Below are 16,444 nucleotides of genomic sequence, written 5' to 3'. Positions count from 1 at the left end.
GGTGACGAGGGCAGGTTAATATGTTGGTGACGAGGGCAGGTTAATATGTTGATAACAAGGGCAGGTTAATATGTTGGTGACGAGGGCAGGTTAATATGTTGGTGACAAGGGCAGGTTAATATGTTGATAACAAGGGCAGGTTAATATGTTGATAACAAGGGCAGGTTAATATGTTGGTGACAAGGGCAGGTTAATATGTTGGTGACAAGGGCAGGTTAATATGTTGATGACAAGGGCAGGTTAATATGTGGATAACAAGGGCAGGTTAATATGTTGGATGACAAGGGCAGGTTAATATGTTGATAACAAGGGCAGGTTAATATGTTGATAACAAGGGCAGGTTAATATGTTGATAACAAGGGCAGGTTAATATGTTGATAACAAGGGCAGGTTAATATGTTGATAACAAGGGCAGGTTAATATGTTGATAACAAGGGCAGGTTAATATGTTGATAACAAGGGCAGGTTAATATGTTGATAACAAGGGCAGGTTAATATGTTGATAACAAGGGCAGGTTAATATGTTGATGACAAGGGCAGGTTAATATGTTGATAACAAGGGCAGGTTAATATGTTGATAACAAGGGCAGGTTAATATGTTGGATAACAAGGGTAGGTTAATATGTTGGATAACAAGGGTAGGTAATCTATGAGAGAGAAACAATCTGGAGGGAACGAGACAGAAGAAGACTGTTTCTGAGACAAGACGGCCATCAGAAAGAACATGGCAGAAAGAGGGGGAAGGGAGAGGTGGTTAGAGATGGATGGAGGGTGAAAGAGAGCAGGGAAATGGACCGGAAAGAGCGACGGGTGGAGATGGAGGGAGAGAGTGAGCCATCGGTGGAGAAGAGAGCAGGGAAATGGACCGGAAAGAGCGACGGGTGGAGATGGAGGGAGAGAGGGAGCCATCGGTGGAGAAGAGAACAGAACAAGCTGTTTATTTGTATGCAGTTGAGTGCTGGGACAGCTATAATGTCCTGATGGATCGGTGTGTCTATTCCCATGCTGCCAAGACTACAGTTAGTAGAACCTCTTGGACATCCCTGGAACACACACAGGTCTCTGATGTTTACAATGTGTACGCCTTGTTGTCTTTGCTTCATTTAACTTCATCCCTGTGTCTTCAGATCTGACAGCAGTAGTGACAGTTTGAGTGAGGAGGAGGAAGAGGTACCGATCCTCACAGATGAAGAGATGAACAAATTGGGGGCCAGGCTGGTGAAGGCAGAGATTATGGGTAACACGGTGAGGTCATCCACATGATCGCTGTGTTGCATCTCCTCATCCTACCTAGTCACACACAAAAAATACACACATAATTACCCATTCTAAATGCGTTCCATACACCCCTGCCCATAGGCCCTTCTCCTAGCATATCAGGTCCCTCGGCTCTCTCTCTCTCTCCTTGATCAAAGCAAACGATTAATTTTATACAATGTTCCAAAAAATAAAGGGACCACTAAAATAACATCCTAGATCTGAATGAATGAAATATTCTTATTAAATACTTTTTTCTTTACATAGTTGAATGTGCTGACAACAAAATCACACACATTATCAATGGAAATCAAATTTATCAACTCATGGAGGTCTGGATTTGGAGTCACACTCAAAATTAAAGTGGAAAACCACACTACAGGCTGATCCAACTTTGATGTAATGTCCTTAAAACAAGTCAAAATGAGGCTTGGTAGTGTGTGTGGCCTCCACGTGCCTGTATGACCTCCCTACAACGCCTGGGCATGCTTCTGATGAGGTGGTGGAAAGTCTCCTGAGGGATCTCCTCCCAGACCTGGACTAAAGCATCCGCCAATTCCTGGACAGTCTGTGGTGCAACGTGGCGTTGGTGGATGGAGCGAGACATGATTTCCCAGATGTGCTCAATTGGATTCAGGTCTGGGGAACGGGTGGGCCAGTCCATAGCATCAATGCCTTCCTCTTGCAGGAATTGCTGACACACTCCAGCCACATGAGGTCTAGCATTGTCTTGCATTAGGAGGAACCCAGGGCCAACCGCACCAGCATATGGTCTCACAAGGGGTCTGAGGATCTCATCTCGGTACCTAATGGAAGTCAGGCTACCTCTGGCGAGCACATGGAGGGCTGTGCGAACCCCCCAAAGAAATGCCACACCATGACTGACCCACCGCCAAACCGGTCATGCTGGAGGATGTTGCAGGCTGCAGAACGTTCTCCATGGCGTCTCCAGACTGTCACATGTGCTCAGTGTGAACCTGCGTTCATCTGTGAAGAGCACAGGGTGCCAGTGGCGAATTTGCCAATCTTGGTGTTCTCTGGAAAATGCCAAACGTCCCCATCTGTGGACGTCGGGCCCTCATACCACCCCCCGTGAAGTCTGTTTCTGACCGTTTGAGCAGACACATGCACATTTGTGGCCTGCTGGAGGTCATTTTGCAGGGCTCTGGCAGTGCTCCTCCTGCTCCTCCTTGCACAAAGGCGGAGGTAGCGGTCCTGCTGCTGGGTTGTTGCCCTCCTACGGCCTCCTCCACGTCTCCTGATGTACTGGCCTGTCTCCTGATGTACTGGCCTGTCTCTCTGGACACTACGCTGACAGACACAGCAAACCTTCTTGCCACAGCTCGCATTGATGTGTCATCCTGGATGAGCTGCACTACCTGAGCCACTTGTGTCTCCATCACAATGTCTGCTCTGACAGTGTCCAATCACAGCCAGCTCCTCTTAGTTGACAAGGGCCTGATGGAGATGGGCCAGGCACATACTACTACTACTACACACACACTCATTGGCTTCCTCTGCTACTTTTCCACATTGTCCACATCCCTGTCATGAGACAGAGGGTTAGAAGGTGGTGAGAACATCTGTTATCCAGTAGGCTGTAATATTTAGACTCATGGGAAGGGCAGCCGCGGTGAAGGACACCAGACTACTGTGTTGTGTTCAATCAGTGATTCTACTATCAGCCTCTTGTAATGGTGGAATACAATCAGGAGAGGTTGTTAAATGTTATTCTGTGTGACATGGATGGAGAAACAGTACTCTGTGTACGAGGAATCCACACATGCAACATCTGACATCATTAGTGTGGGTGGGGTGCAGTCAAGGAACATGTGAAGTTTTTAAATGTGTGTCACCTTTAGGCTCTGATGGAGAAACTGAAGACCCAGCTAGAATCAGCCCGTAATGCCAAGGAGAATCGTGCCGCACAGCAACCTGGGAAATCGGACAGGGTGAGTAGAGGTGTATAGGGAGGGACAGGCATTACCCGTCAGGGAGCCAAGAGGATAAGGTAGTAGGTACACCTCCACAGGTACACCTCCAATTGACTCAAATTATATCAATTAGTCTATCAGAAGCTTCTAAAGCCATGACATTTTCTGGATTTTTCCAAAATGTTTAAAGGCACAGTCACTTCTGACCCACTGGAATTGTGATACAGTGAATTGTTAGTGAAATAATCTGTATGTAAACAATTGGTGGGTAAATGACTTGTGTCATGCACAAAGTAGATGTCCTATCCGACTTGTTAACAAACTATAGTTTTGGCAAGAAATTTGTGGAGTGGTTGAAAAATGAGTTTTAATGACTTCAACTTAAGTGTATGTGAACTTCCGACTTCAACTGTATATACTCTAGTATTCTGGAGTATCTCCACTTCCCACACATCTACCCCCATCAGATGTATATACTCTAGTGGTCTCTTCTGCCCTGGTATGGGTTTATCCTAACAGAGAGCTCATATCTCCACTAATAATACAGTGGCTAAAATGTACCACTGTTATTGCATCATCCATATTCCACCAGGCGTGAGGAATCTTACACACTCAAAGCTGAGGAACCTTCAAAACAACAGTCTTGGCAGCCTAATGCTGCACTGCACACGCCGTCTTGGCAGCCTAACGCTGAACTGCACACGCGGTCTTGGCAGCCTAATGCTGAACTGCACACGCCGTCTTGGCAGCCTAACGCTGAACTGCACACGCCGTCTTGGCAGCCTAACGCTGAACTGCACACGCCGCCTTGGCAGCCTAACGCTGAACTGCACACGCCGCCTTGGCAGCCTAACGCTGCACTGCACACGCGGTCTTGGCAGCCTAACACTGAACTGCACATGCGGTCTTGGCAGCCTAACACTGAACTGCACACACCGCCTTGGCAGCCTAACGCTGCACTGAACACGCCGTCTTGGCAGCCTAACACTGAACTGCACACGCGGTCTTGGCAGCTTAACGCTGAACTGCTCACACCGTCTTGGCAGCTTAACGCTGAACTGCTCACACCGTCTTGGCAGCCTAACGCTGAACTGCTCACACCGTCTTGGCAGCCTAACACTGCACTGAACACGCGGTCTTGGCAGCCTAACACTGAACTGCTCACACCGTCTTGGCAGCCTAACGCTGAACTGCTCACACCGTCTTGGCAGCTTAACGCTGAACTGCTCACACCGTCTTGGCAGCCTAACACTGAACTGCTCACACCGTCTTGGCAGCCTAACACTGAACTGCTCACACCGGTCTTGGCAGCCTAACGCTGAACTGCACACGCGGTCTTGGCAGCCTAACGCTGAACTGCTCACACCGTCTTGGCAGCCTAACACTGAACTGCTCACACCGTCTTGGCAGCCTAACGCTGAACTGCTCACACGCGGTCTTGGCAGCCTAACGCTGAACTGCTCACACCGTCTTGGCAGCCTAACGCTGCACTGCACACGCGGTCTTGGCAGCCTAACACTGAACTGCACACGCCGCCTTGGCAGCCTAATGCTGCACTGAACACGCTGTCTTGGCTGGCTAGTGCTCACTACATGGTCATAATGTCCCACAACCACTTATTAACACAACCACGTGTTTATTCAGCTGCTGGGTGAAGTATTACACACCTAATTTGTGGTTTGTTTACAACTCTGTGAATTTATTGTAGGAGTTGTTTTTAGTTTGTAATGACAGAGGGGTTATGGGTGGTTTTCAATGATCAGACCTTCAGTGAAACGCTTGACTTGCCTATGTGTTTTTTTTGGAAAGGTTATGGCCCGTGTCTATGGTTAGCGGTGTCAATCAAAGCTGTCTATGTCTCTTGAGCTTCTCTCGCTAGCCTTGAATGTCCTCTCCTATTCCCCCCTCTCTCTTTCCTCGCTCCCCTCTCTGTCATATCAGCTTTGAATGAACCCCTTTAGTGCAGGGATCACAAACTGGATTCAGCTGGGCCCACTTGTTTTTCTTGAATGTATGGTCAGAGGTCCGACTGTTAGGGAACTCTACTCTAATGAGCTGTCTGATTTTGAACCCTCCCCCTCCACCTCTCCTCAGTTTAGGTTTTTCTGTGTTGCTTCTATTTCCGCAAGTGAGGAATACGTATATGGATAAGTAGGCTAATGTATTACTGTTCCTCTCTCGGTGAGATCTGCTATAATCTCTTAAAACTCCTCAGTGAGGGTGGGGCTGTTGGTGTTATTCCACACTCTTCATTGTCCCCCACGATGAAATCAGGGAGGGGAATGTGGATCGGTCACCATCTGTACATAGTCACAAGCGACGTCTGACGGCACTGGCCTGATTTTGACACAACTTGGGTGAATGATGCATCTTGCCATAGAGATCTGACATTTACAAAATGACACCGATTGGCTAGATGGTGGCGCTAAAATGCAGACTTTGAAAGGTGCGTAACCTTTCAACGTCATATAGCTTATTCCCTTATATACTTCCCTTATATACTTATACACTTCCCTTATATACTTATTCTCCTCACCTCGTTTGACCTAAAGTCATGAAATTCAGTACATAAGTCCATCTCCTCACACATGCCTCAGGAGACCTATAGTCTGCCATGATGGGTTTCCCCAAAAAGTTTTTTGTAGAAAACACACCTTCTGGCACCTAATGACCGATCTCCACAACATTTGATATGTGACATCGATGGACAATGGTCTCTCAATGCAATATTTTCAGACTAGTACCTAAAAAAACATGGCCACTATTGACCAATAAACATTCACGTGGGCGTGGTCTGGCACAAATGCATATACATTAGTCAAGGATTTTCGTATTGGAACACAATTTGGTACACATGTTGCAAACACAGGCACATGTTTATCTCTTGATCTGTTTGACTCAGTGCTGAAATTTGGCACATGCATCTTGCCATAGAGATGGGATAATCAGTGACATTTTGTAAATATCCTCAGGGGGGCACAGCATCATTCATGGGGGACTGCATGTTTACTGTTGCCTTTTTTTGTGATCATGGTTAGTGATACACCCGGCAGTCATACGAGACAATTTACTTACCGCGCTCTCTCTCTTTCAATACTGATTGGAGAGGTCGTGTGGAGGGCTCTGTCCTTTTTCTTCTGCTTATTTATACTTTCACCATGGAGGGCTTAAACAACATCGGAGGGGGAACTATGCATCTGTCGCCATCTTTTAGTACGTTAGTCACATTCAATATCTCACCACTGGCCTGATTTTGACAAAAACTTGTGTGAATGATGCATCTTGCCATAGAGATCTGGCATTTACAAAATGACACTGCTAGGCCCTAGGGGGCACTGTAGTAATCAACTGAAATTCCAAACTTTGTACAAGCATATCCCTGTCCTGTTTGAGCTCGAATTGTTGTCGATAATTGGCCCGGGTGGGCTGCGTCATTCGTGGGGGACAACATGTTTACTGTTTTCTTGTTTGTCTACGTTAGGGTATTATCAGTGTGCCGTTATTCTGTGTGTACGGTCAGTGTTCCTCTAAGCTAACCCAGCTATGAAATAACTGCCCTGTCCACTGTCGTGTTCCCCTTATAAATAATAATGGATTCTTTATTTTACTGTAGAATATGAATGCACTGCTTCTATACTGTCTGCTATGTGATCAATCGGGTTTGCATATGTTTTTCTGTTCTATGTTCGTCTCCATAACCCTTCCCCTCTGTTTGTTCAGGCTCCAGGTCAAACAGAGGAGGACCAGGAAGTACTTCTCTTCAGAACAGACCAATCGGGTCGCGCCTGGCCGGTCAATGCCTCTTCGGAACCCCAGGAGCCCGGAGGAAGACGTAGGAAAAAGAAGGGGGTGAGCAGTATGTGTTTATGATAGGTTGTGAGAGATGAGGTTACGGTGTCTGGACTTGCCTGGGAGTAAAGAGGTGTATCCCAAATTGATTTTGCCCCATCAACAATGCAAACACAGTCTCCCCTCCCTCTCAGATGAACTGTGCTTATGTAAACAGTTCTGAAGTATATTCTCTATTGGTTACACAAGGTGGATGGGGAAAGAGTGATATTTTCAGTATTCTAATGGTGTCTCTCTCCCCTGGTCAGATTGAGACCCACAGGGATGGGGAGCGTATAAGATACTTCCAGGATGATGACAGTGTGGGTCTTCATGAGATGGTCCGCAGGGAGAAGATGAGCTCTGCAGAGGACCAGAACTCCCTCTACGCACGCATGGCTGGCAAGGTACGCTGCATTCGCTCCAAACAACCTGTCCTGTCTGTAAAATGTAAATGTGCTCATCTAATACACCAATATGGCAACCTAGAACACCATAGAGTTTTGGACCACTTTATTTTTTTGGTCTTAATCAGCGTTTTATTTGAGGTCATTTAGAGTCCATACTGCAGAACCACTAGCAGGGTAGAGTTTGTTTCCCTGTCAAGACTGGCATTGCTTTATCAGTGACCATTTCCAGGTTTTCTGGGTTAAGTAATCCTCGGTTACAGCAGAACACCGTAGTGGGTAGCTACCCAATCAGGGACGAGGAGGGAACTACTCATTATCCTAGCATCTGTAAAAAAAAAAATGTGTTTTATACAATTCTTGTATATATTGTTTTTAAACCTTCCCCATCCCCCTCTCTCTGGAATTGAAACAATAAAATGTAGAATTCCAGTTAGGCAGCAGTGAGCTCCCTTCTCCTACGTTGTAGGGCAGCCTCAGTGTCTGTCTGCAGGGTGAGGAAACTGCGCACGTTGTCAGGAGGATGTCAGGACTGGGTGCAGGGATCACTGAGGTCCAGCTGTTGTCAAGTTAAACGTTGTCCTCAAGCAGTGTCCTCCTATGTGATAGAACTGGATGACATCAAGCCTTCTGAGTACTGACCAGCACTGAGACCTCTATCCAGGCCACAGGATGTTGGTGACAGCTTAATTGTGGAGGATGTATTCGTTGTAATGGCTAGAGCTGAAAAAGTGCAATGGTATCAAATACATCAAACGCATGGTTTCCAGGTGTTTAATTCCATTAGCTCCATTCCGGCATTATTATGAGCCTTCCTCCAGTCAGCAGCCTCCTGTGATTCAGGCACTGTGCTGTTGGCCTCCTGACTAACCCACATAACTATTTGAACTGTCAGCAATAGACACCCACTTCCCCAGATACTCATTGAGGTTGCGCAGCTTCAGTTGTCTCAGGAGATCCTCACAGGTTAGAGGGACTGCCTGGGAGCCCCCCACTGAGAGACCGCCAGCATCACTATAACTCCTCAATATGTCCTTCCTGTGTTTCTGTACAGTAAGTCTCACAGTAAGTCAATGTGCAGGGACACCGTTTAGTCGAGGTAATTGAGGTAATGTGGGTGGAGTTATTAAAGTGACTTATGCATATATAATAAAAGAGTAGCAGCAGTGTAAAAAAGAGGGGGGGGGGCAGTGCAAGTAGTCTGGGTAGCCATTTGATTAGATATTCAGTAGTCTTAGGGCTTGGGGGTAGAAGCTGTTCAGAAGCCTCTTGGACTTAGACATGGCACTCCGGTACCACTTGCCGTGCGTTATCAGAGGAAACAGTCAGACTAGGGTGGCTGGAGTCTTAGACAATGTTTTGGGCCTTCCTCTGACACCACCTGGTATAGAGGTCTTGGATTGCAGGAAGATTGGCCTCAGTGATTTACTGGGCCGTACACACTACCCTCTGTAGTGCCTTGCGGTCGGAGGCCGAGCAGTTGCCATACCAGGCAGTGATGCAACCAGTCACGATGCTCTCGATGGTGCAGCTCTAGAACCTTTTGAGGATCTGAGGACCCATGCAAAATATTTTCAGTCTCCTGAGGGGAACAGGTTTTGTTGTGCCCACTTCACAGCTGTCTTGGTGTGCTTGGACCATGTTAGTTTGTTGGAGATATGGTCACAGAGTCACTTGAAGCTCTTATTAACCTGCTCCACTGCAGCCCCGTCGATGACAATGGGGGCGTGCTCGATCCTCCATCCATTTCCTGTAGTCCACAATCATCTCCTTGGTCATGTTGAGGGAGAGGTTGTTGTCATGGCACCACACTGTCAGGGGAGATGGATAGGGGGATGGGGAGAGATGGATGGGGAGAGATGGATGGGGAGAGATGGATGGGGAGAGATGGATGGGGAGAGATGGATGGGGAGAGATGGATGGGGGGATGGGGAGATGGATGGGGAGAGATGGGGATGGGGGATGGGGAGAGATGGATGGGGAGAGATGGATGGGGGATGGATGGGGGGAGAGATGGATAGGGGGATGGGGAGAGATGATGGGGGATGGGGCGAGGGATAGGGAGGATGGATAGGGGGATGGGGAGAGATGGATAGGGGATGGGGGAGATGGATGGGGAGGATGGATAGGGGGATGGGGCGAGATGGATGGGGAAAGATGGATAGATGGATGGGGAGATGATGGATGGGGCGAGATGGATGGGGCGAGATGGATGGGGAGAGAGATGGATGGGGCGAGATGGATGGGGAGAGATGGATGGGGGATGGGGCGAGATGGATAGGGGCGGGGAGATGGATGGGGGATGGGGAGATGGATGGGGCGGGATGGATGGGGCGAGATGGATGGGGCGGATGGATGGGGGATGGGGCGAGATGGATAGGGGGATGGGGAGAGATGGATAGGGGGATGGGGAGATGGATGGGGGGAGGGATGGATAGGGGAGGGATGGGGAGAGATGGATAGGGGGATGGGGAGAGATGGATAGGGGGATGGGGAGAGATGGATAGGGGGATGGGGAGAGATGGATGGGGATGGGGAGATGGATGGGGGGAGAGATGGATGGGGATGGGGCGAGATGGATGGGGAGAGATGGATGGGGAGAGATGGATGGGGAGAGGATGGATGGGGAGAGATGGATGGGGAGAGATGGATAGGGGGATGGGGAGAGATGGATGGGGAGAGATGGATAGGGGGATGGGGAGAGATGGATAGGGGGATGGGGAGAGATGGATGGGGAGAGATGGATAGGGGATGGGGAGATATGGATGGGGATGGGGAGAGATGGATAGGGGGATGGGGAGAGATGGATGGGGGATGGGGGAGAGATGGATAGGGGGATGGGGAGAGATGGATAGGGGGATGGGGAGAGATGGATAGGGGGATGGGGAGAGATGGATAGGGGGATGGGGAGAGATGGATAGGGGGATGGGGAGAGATGGATAGGGGGATGGGGAGAGATGGATAGGGGGATGGGGAGAGATGGATGGGGAGAGATGGATAGGGGGATGGGGAGAGATGGATGGGGATGGGGCGAGATGGATAGGGGGATGGGGAGAGATGGATGGGGGATGGGGAGATGATAGATGGATAGGGGGGGATGGGGAGAGATAGATGGATAGGGGGATGGGGAGATGGATAGATGGATGGGGATGGATGGATAGGGGGATGGGGAGAGATAGATGGGGAGAGATGGATAGGGGGATGGGGAGAGATGGATAGGGGGATGGGGAGATGATGGATGGGGAGAGATGGATAGGGGGATGGGGAGAGATGGATAGGGGGATGGGGAGAGATGGATAGGGGGATGGGGAGAGATGGATAGGGGGATGGGGAGAGATGGATGGGGAGAGATGGATGGGGAGAGATGGATAGGGGGATGGGGAGAGATGGATGGGGGGATGGGGAGATGATGGATGGGGGATGGGGAGAGATGGATGGGGGGATGGGGAGAGATGGATGGGGGAGATGGGGAGAGATGGATGGGGGATGGGGAGAGATGGATGGGGGATGGGGAGAGATGGATGGGGGGATGGGGAGAGATGGATAGGGGGATGGGGAGAGATGGATGGGGGATGGGGAGAGATGGATGGGGAGGGGAGAGATGGATGGGGGATGGGGAGAGATGGATGGGGGATGGGGAGAGATGGATGGGGGATGGGGAGAGATGGATGGGGGGATGGGGAGAGATGGATGGGGAGAGATGGATAGGGGGATGGGGAGAGATGGATTGGGAGGATGGGGAGAGATGGATAGGGGATGGGGAGAGATGGATGGGGATGGATGGGAGAGATGGATGGGGGATGGGGAGAGATGGATAGGGGAGGGATGGGGTGAGATGGATAGGGGGATGGGGAGAGATGGATAGGGGGATGGGAGAGATGGGGGATGGGGAGGGAGAGATGGGGGATGAGGATAGATTGGGGGTGGAGAGGGATGAGGTTGAGATGGGGATGGAGAGAGGGCTGAGGGGGGGAGGGAGAGGGAGCATTATTAATAAACTCTTGGAGACATCGGAGTTGCCATGGCGATTCAAAATGAAAGCGACAAAGTTGCACCTTTTTAGCTCACTCTCTGTGGGCTGTATCATTAACGCCACACACACTCTCCTTTAGCAGGGACTAGACTCTATAAATACAATTACAGTTACCATGACATAGTGACTATACATATACTACATCTAATAATTGTTATATTTATAATGTGCATGGAGAGAAAGTCATTGTCTCAACACCACCACCCATGTCCTAGGATAGCTTGTCGTTAATGTGGCCAGGGTAGGATAGCTAGTCGTTAATGGGGCCAGGGTAGGATAGCTAGTCGTTAATGGGGCCAGGGTAGGATAGCTAGTCGTTAATGGGGCCAGGGTAGGATAGCTAGTCGTTAATGGGGCCAGGGTAGGATAGCTAGTCGTTAATGGGGCCAGGGTAGGATAGCTAGTCGTTAATGGGGCCAGGGTAATGGGGCCAGGGTAGGATAGCTTGTTAATGGGGCCAGGGTTAGCTAGTCGTTAATGGGGCCAGGGGGCCAGGGGCCAGGGTAGGATAGCTTGTCGTTAATGGGGCCAATGGGGCCAGGGTAGGATAGGGTAGGATAGCTTGTCGTGGGGCCAGGGTAGGATGGGGCCAGGGTAGGATAGCTTGTCGTTAATGGGGCCAGGGGCCAGGAGGATATATATTGCTAATACGCGTATTTTCTTCCCTATACCTTCTATATTGTAACCGTTCAGATTCCAGAAGCATTTGCTGTTTGCACTTCCTTGGTTCCCTGTTCCACCATTGTTGCTCAATCTAAACAAGGCAAAGTCCCATTCAGGGAGTAGGGTACATGTGTGCGTGTGGCCCAGGTAGGAGTTGTCTAAAATTCCAGCATTGAGGTGTGGCAATTAACCACAGGTCTGTGTGTGTGTAATTGATTCATTATCCACCGAGTGAAGGCTAGCAATATAAGCCCCACACTGGCCCAGCACACACAGTCAAACATGCACTTATCACATCTCTGCCTTAGTATCCGTAAGCAGCTTTAGCTAGAGCGAGTGTCTCCCCTTTGCTTTGTCAGAGAGAGAGAGAGGAAATTAGTGCTGGAATTGGAGTAGAGCAATTGTATCTAATATTAGATCAGCCTTTTGTTCCTGTTCTAGAGTCTTCTCCCCTGAAGGGAGGCACTGGTAGAGGTTTGGTATGGGTGATGCAGTTCTGCCTACCCAATGGGGTGTTGGGTTTTCATGGGTGATAAGGTGATGGACTGCACACATCATGCTCACACACATACAATAGACTAGATGGACATGTTGTACACACACCTAGGCCTGCTTTCACACAGACCCAGACCTGTCAATCAGTCAGGACAGTGTGGGGAGACACGACATCCCAACGGCTCACCCTGTGTCCATGGAGACGCCTCTCTGTCACTGCCATAAAGAGAAAATCCTAGAAGCAACACTTAGTTCTGACAACTGAACCAACACAAACTTTTCAAAGAACCCTATTATCTTGTTTCTGTGTGCGATGTGAATAGTGGGAATATTCGCCCGCTGTTCGATGCTCTCTAGTGTGATGTTTATTCAGCTACAGCAATGACGTCTGTTAACTGACCCGGCTACAGCAATATGGATTTGTATTGATAGACTGATTGATTAGCCCTTTGGGTCTCTCTCTCTGTGTGTGTGTGTGTGTGTGTGTGTGTGTGTGTGTGTGTGTGTGTGGTGTGTGTGTGTGTGTGGGGAAAATGTAACTCAAGGCCATGCACCGACTCATGAGGAAATCAAAATGCTATGTAAATGATCACACTTTAGGCAAACAAACACATTTCTCTCTCTCAGATGATGGGGAAGACAGACGATGACAACTACACCCTGGATGACATGTTTGTTTCCAGCGTGGCTCAGAGAGAGGGCGAGGGGCGGGATGAGGAGAGGATGAGGAGCAGAGCCATAGCGGAGCACAGGCGACTGGCCGTTACCATGGAGAAATGCCATCACTGCTTCAGCAACCCCGAGCTCCAGAAACACCTGCTCATCGCCATAGGAACCAAGGTGAGAAAGTAGGGAAGGAGAGTTTGGCCCATTGGGATTTGTGGTGTCAGATTGGGGTGTCTGTTTTTTGACTGGGTGTGTGTCTCCGCAGGTGTATCTGAGCCTGCCTGGGGGTGTGTCTCTGACAGAGGGTCACTGTCTGATCACTCCACTGCAACACCACTGCTCTGCCACTGGATTGGATGAGGACGTGTGGGCCGAGATCCAGGTCAGCCAATCAAAAACTCTACTACAGACTAGACATGCCCTCCCACCTTTCCGATTTTCACTGATTGGTCTAGAAAGCAGAGATTGTGAGTTTGTGTGTGACGTTGTGTGTTTGTCCTGTGTGCAGGTGTTCCGCAGGGCGCTGGTGCAGATGTTTGAGTCTCAGGATCAGGACTGTGTGTTTATGGAGACTCACATGAACCCAAAGAGACGCCAGCACATGGTCCTGGAGTGTATCCCTCTACCCAGAGAACTGGGAGACATGGCTCCTATCTACTTTAAGGTGTGTTTGTGTATCTTCCTATAGAAACCATCTATAGAATAGATGAGCTGTCTGGGTTAATACTGCGTGTGTCCTACAGAAAGCCATCATGGAATGTGATGAGGAGTGGGCAATGAATAAGAAGGTAGTGGATCTCTCCTCCAAAGACATCCGCCACGCTGTGAGTTATACCTCCATCGTCTTGTTCCTTCTTCCTCACTCCTGAAATGTTTTCATCCCTCTTCCCTCCCCGTCTGTCCCTCCCTTCCTGCATGCCTCTCTCCCTCTACCAAGCTCCAGGACCAGGTGCCTGTCTCAGCCCCTGAGAGAGTGTTTCTAGAGGCGTGTATTCTGTGAGTGTGTTTGACGGTTGTGTTCTCTCTGTGCCAGGTGCCGCGGGGTCTGCCATATTTCTCAGTAGACTTTGGTCTTCAGGGGGGCTTTGCTCACGTCATTGAAAACGAACACAAGTTCCCCCACTACTTTGGCAAGGTCAGTGAACTATAACCTCTATGGGGTGCTTTTACTGTCCACTGTGTCACTCTAAACCTTCTCCCTCCTTTCCCCATCCTTCTCCTCTTCCCTCCTCTCCTCTCCCCTCTTCAGGAGATTGTTGGGGGGATGTTGGACGTGGAGCCCAGGATATGGAGGAAGTCCATCAGAGAGAACTTTGACGACCAGCGGAAGAAAGTCCTTGAGTTCTCCCAGTGGTGGAAACCCTTCGACTGCACCAAGACGGACAGCTGAACCAACCAACCAACACATCTCAATAAACCCTTAGCCCCTGAAAATATACAGTAGATGTAACTGCAAGCCATATGGCGTTAGCCCCCTTCTGCGTTAGTCATAGTCTCAGAAGACAAGGGGCTGTCTGCTTTATAATCCTCTGATCCTGTCAACACATTGTTTTACTCTGAGATTATTCTGATTAAATACGGGCAGAAGGCCATAAAATAACTATTTTAAAAGCTGATGTACAACTGTTGTGTATGTTGGGATACGTTGTTTTACTATCTTAAAAATAAATGAATATGATGCTTTCGGTTCTTCTACTTGTCATTTAGCAGACACTCTTATAAAGAGCCACTTACAATTAGTGCATTCATCTTCAAATACCTGTCAATTAGTGCATTCATCTTCAAATATCTATCAATTAGTGCATTCATTTACATTACATTTAAGTCAATTTAGCAGACGCTCTTATCCAGAGCGACTTCAAATACCTGTCAATTAGTGCATTCATCTTCAAATACCTGTCAATTAGTGCATTCATCTTCAAATACCTGTCAATTAGTGCATTCATCTTCAAATACCTGTCAATTAGTGCATTCATCTTCAAATACCTGTCAATTAGTGCATTCATCTTCAAATACCTGTCAATTAGTGCATTCATCTTCAAATACCTGTCAATTAGTGCAATCATCTTCAAATATCTGTCAATTAGTGCATTCATCTTCAAATACCTGTCAGTTAGTGCATTCATCTTCAAATATCTATCAATTAGTGTATTCATCTTCAAATACCTGTCAATTAGTGCATTCATCTTCAAATACCTGTCAATTAGTGCATTCATCTTCAAATACCTGTCAATTAGTGCATTCATCTTCAAATACCTGTCAATTAGTGCATTCATCTTCAAATACCTGTCAATTAGTACATTCATCTTCAAATACCTGTCAATTAGTGCATTCATCTTCAAATACCTGTCAATTAGTACATTCATCTTCAAATACCTGTCAATTAGTGCATTCATCTTCAAATACCTGTCAATTAGTGCATTCATCTTCAAATACCTGTCAATTAGTACATTCATCTTCAAATACCTGTCAATTAGTGCATTCATCTTCAAATACCTGTCAATTAGTGCATTCATCTTCAAATACCTGTCAATTAGTACATTAATCTTCAAATACCTGTCAATTAGTGCATTCATCTTCAAATACCTGTCAATTAGTACATTCATCTTCAAATACCTGTCAATTAGTGCATTCATCTTCAAATACCTGTCAATTAGTGCATTCATCTTCAAATACCTGTCAATTAGTGCATTCATCTTCAAATACCTGTCAATTAGTGCATTCATCTTCAAATACCTGTCAATTAGTGCATTCATCTTCAAATACCTGTCAATTAGTGCATTCATCTTCAAATACCTGTCAATTAATGCATTCATCTTCAAATACCTGTCAATTAGTGCATTCATCTTCAAATACCTATCAATTAGTGCATTCATCTTCAAATACCTGTCAATTAGTGCATTCATCTTCAAATACCTGTCAATTAGTGCATTCATCTTCAAATACCTGTCAATTAGTGCATTCATCTTCAAATACCTATCAATTAGTGCATTCATCTTCAAATACCTGTCAATTAGTGCATTCATCTTCAAATACCTGTCAATTAGTGCATTCATCTTCAAATACCTATCAATTAGTGCATTCATCTTCAAATATCTGTGAATTAGGTCATTCATCTTCAAATACCTGTCAATTAGTGCATTTATAATAATAATAATATA

General features: G+C 47.6%; 1 protein-coding gene across 1 annotated transcript in view; it reads left to right on the top strand.

Annotated features, from left to right (window-relative positions):
- The window catches only part of cwf19l2 (CWF19 like cell cycle control factor 2), a 38,436-nt gene extending 23,468 nt beyond the window's left edge, over positions 1 to 14,968 (top strand). The window contains exons 11-20 of the mRNA XM_046293420.1: positions 1,128 to 1,245; positions 3,120 to 3,209; positions 6,912 to 7,040; positions 7,289 to 7,426; positions 13,245 to 13,457; positions 13,549 to 13,665; positions 13,792 to 13,947; positions 14,027 to 14,107; positions 14,317 to 14,418; positions 14,533 to 14,968. Of these exons, the coding sequence (XP_046149376.1) occupies positions 1,128 to 1,245; positions 3,120 to 3,209; positions 6,912 to 7,040; positions 7,289 to 7,426; positions 13,245 to 13,457; positions 13,549 to 13,665; positions 13,792 to 13,947; positions 14,027 to 14,107; positions 14,317 to 14,418; positions 14,533 to 14,673 (1,285 nt within the window). The 3' untranslated portion in view covers positions 14,674 to 14,968. The remainder of the gene's footprint in view (positions 1 to 1,127; positions 1,246 to 3,119; positions 3,210 to 6,911; positions 7,041 to 7,288; positions 7,427 to 13,244; positions 13,458 to 13,548; positions 13,666 to 13,791; positions 13,948 to 14,026; positions 14,108 to 14,316; positions 14,419 to 14,532) is intronic.
- Positions 14,969 to 16,444: the final 1,476 nt, after the last annotated feature.

The sequence above is a fragment of the Oncorhynchus gorbuscha genome, linkage group LG13, assembly GCF_021184085.1.
Source record: "Oncorhynchus gorbuscha isolate QuinsamMale2020 ecotype Even-year linkage group LG13, OgorEven_v1.0, whole genome shotgun sequence".
NCBI classification, from domain to species: domain Eukaryota; kingdom Metazoa; phylum Chordata; class Actinopteri; order Salmoniformes; family Salmonidae; genus Oncorhynchus; species Oncorhynchus gorbuscha.
The sequence above is the reverse complement of the archived record's forward strand: the minus strand, read 5'-3'. Positions and strand labels throughout refer to the sequence as shown.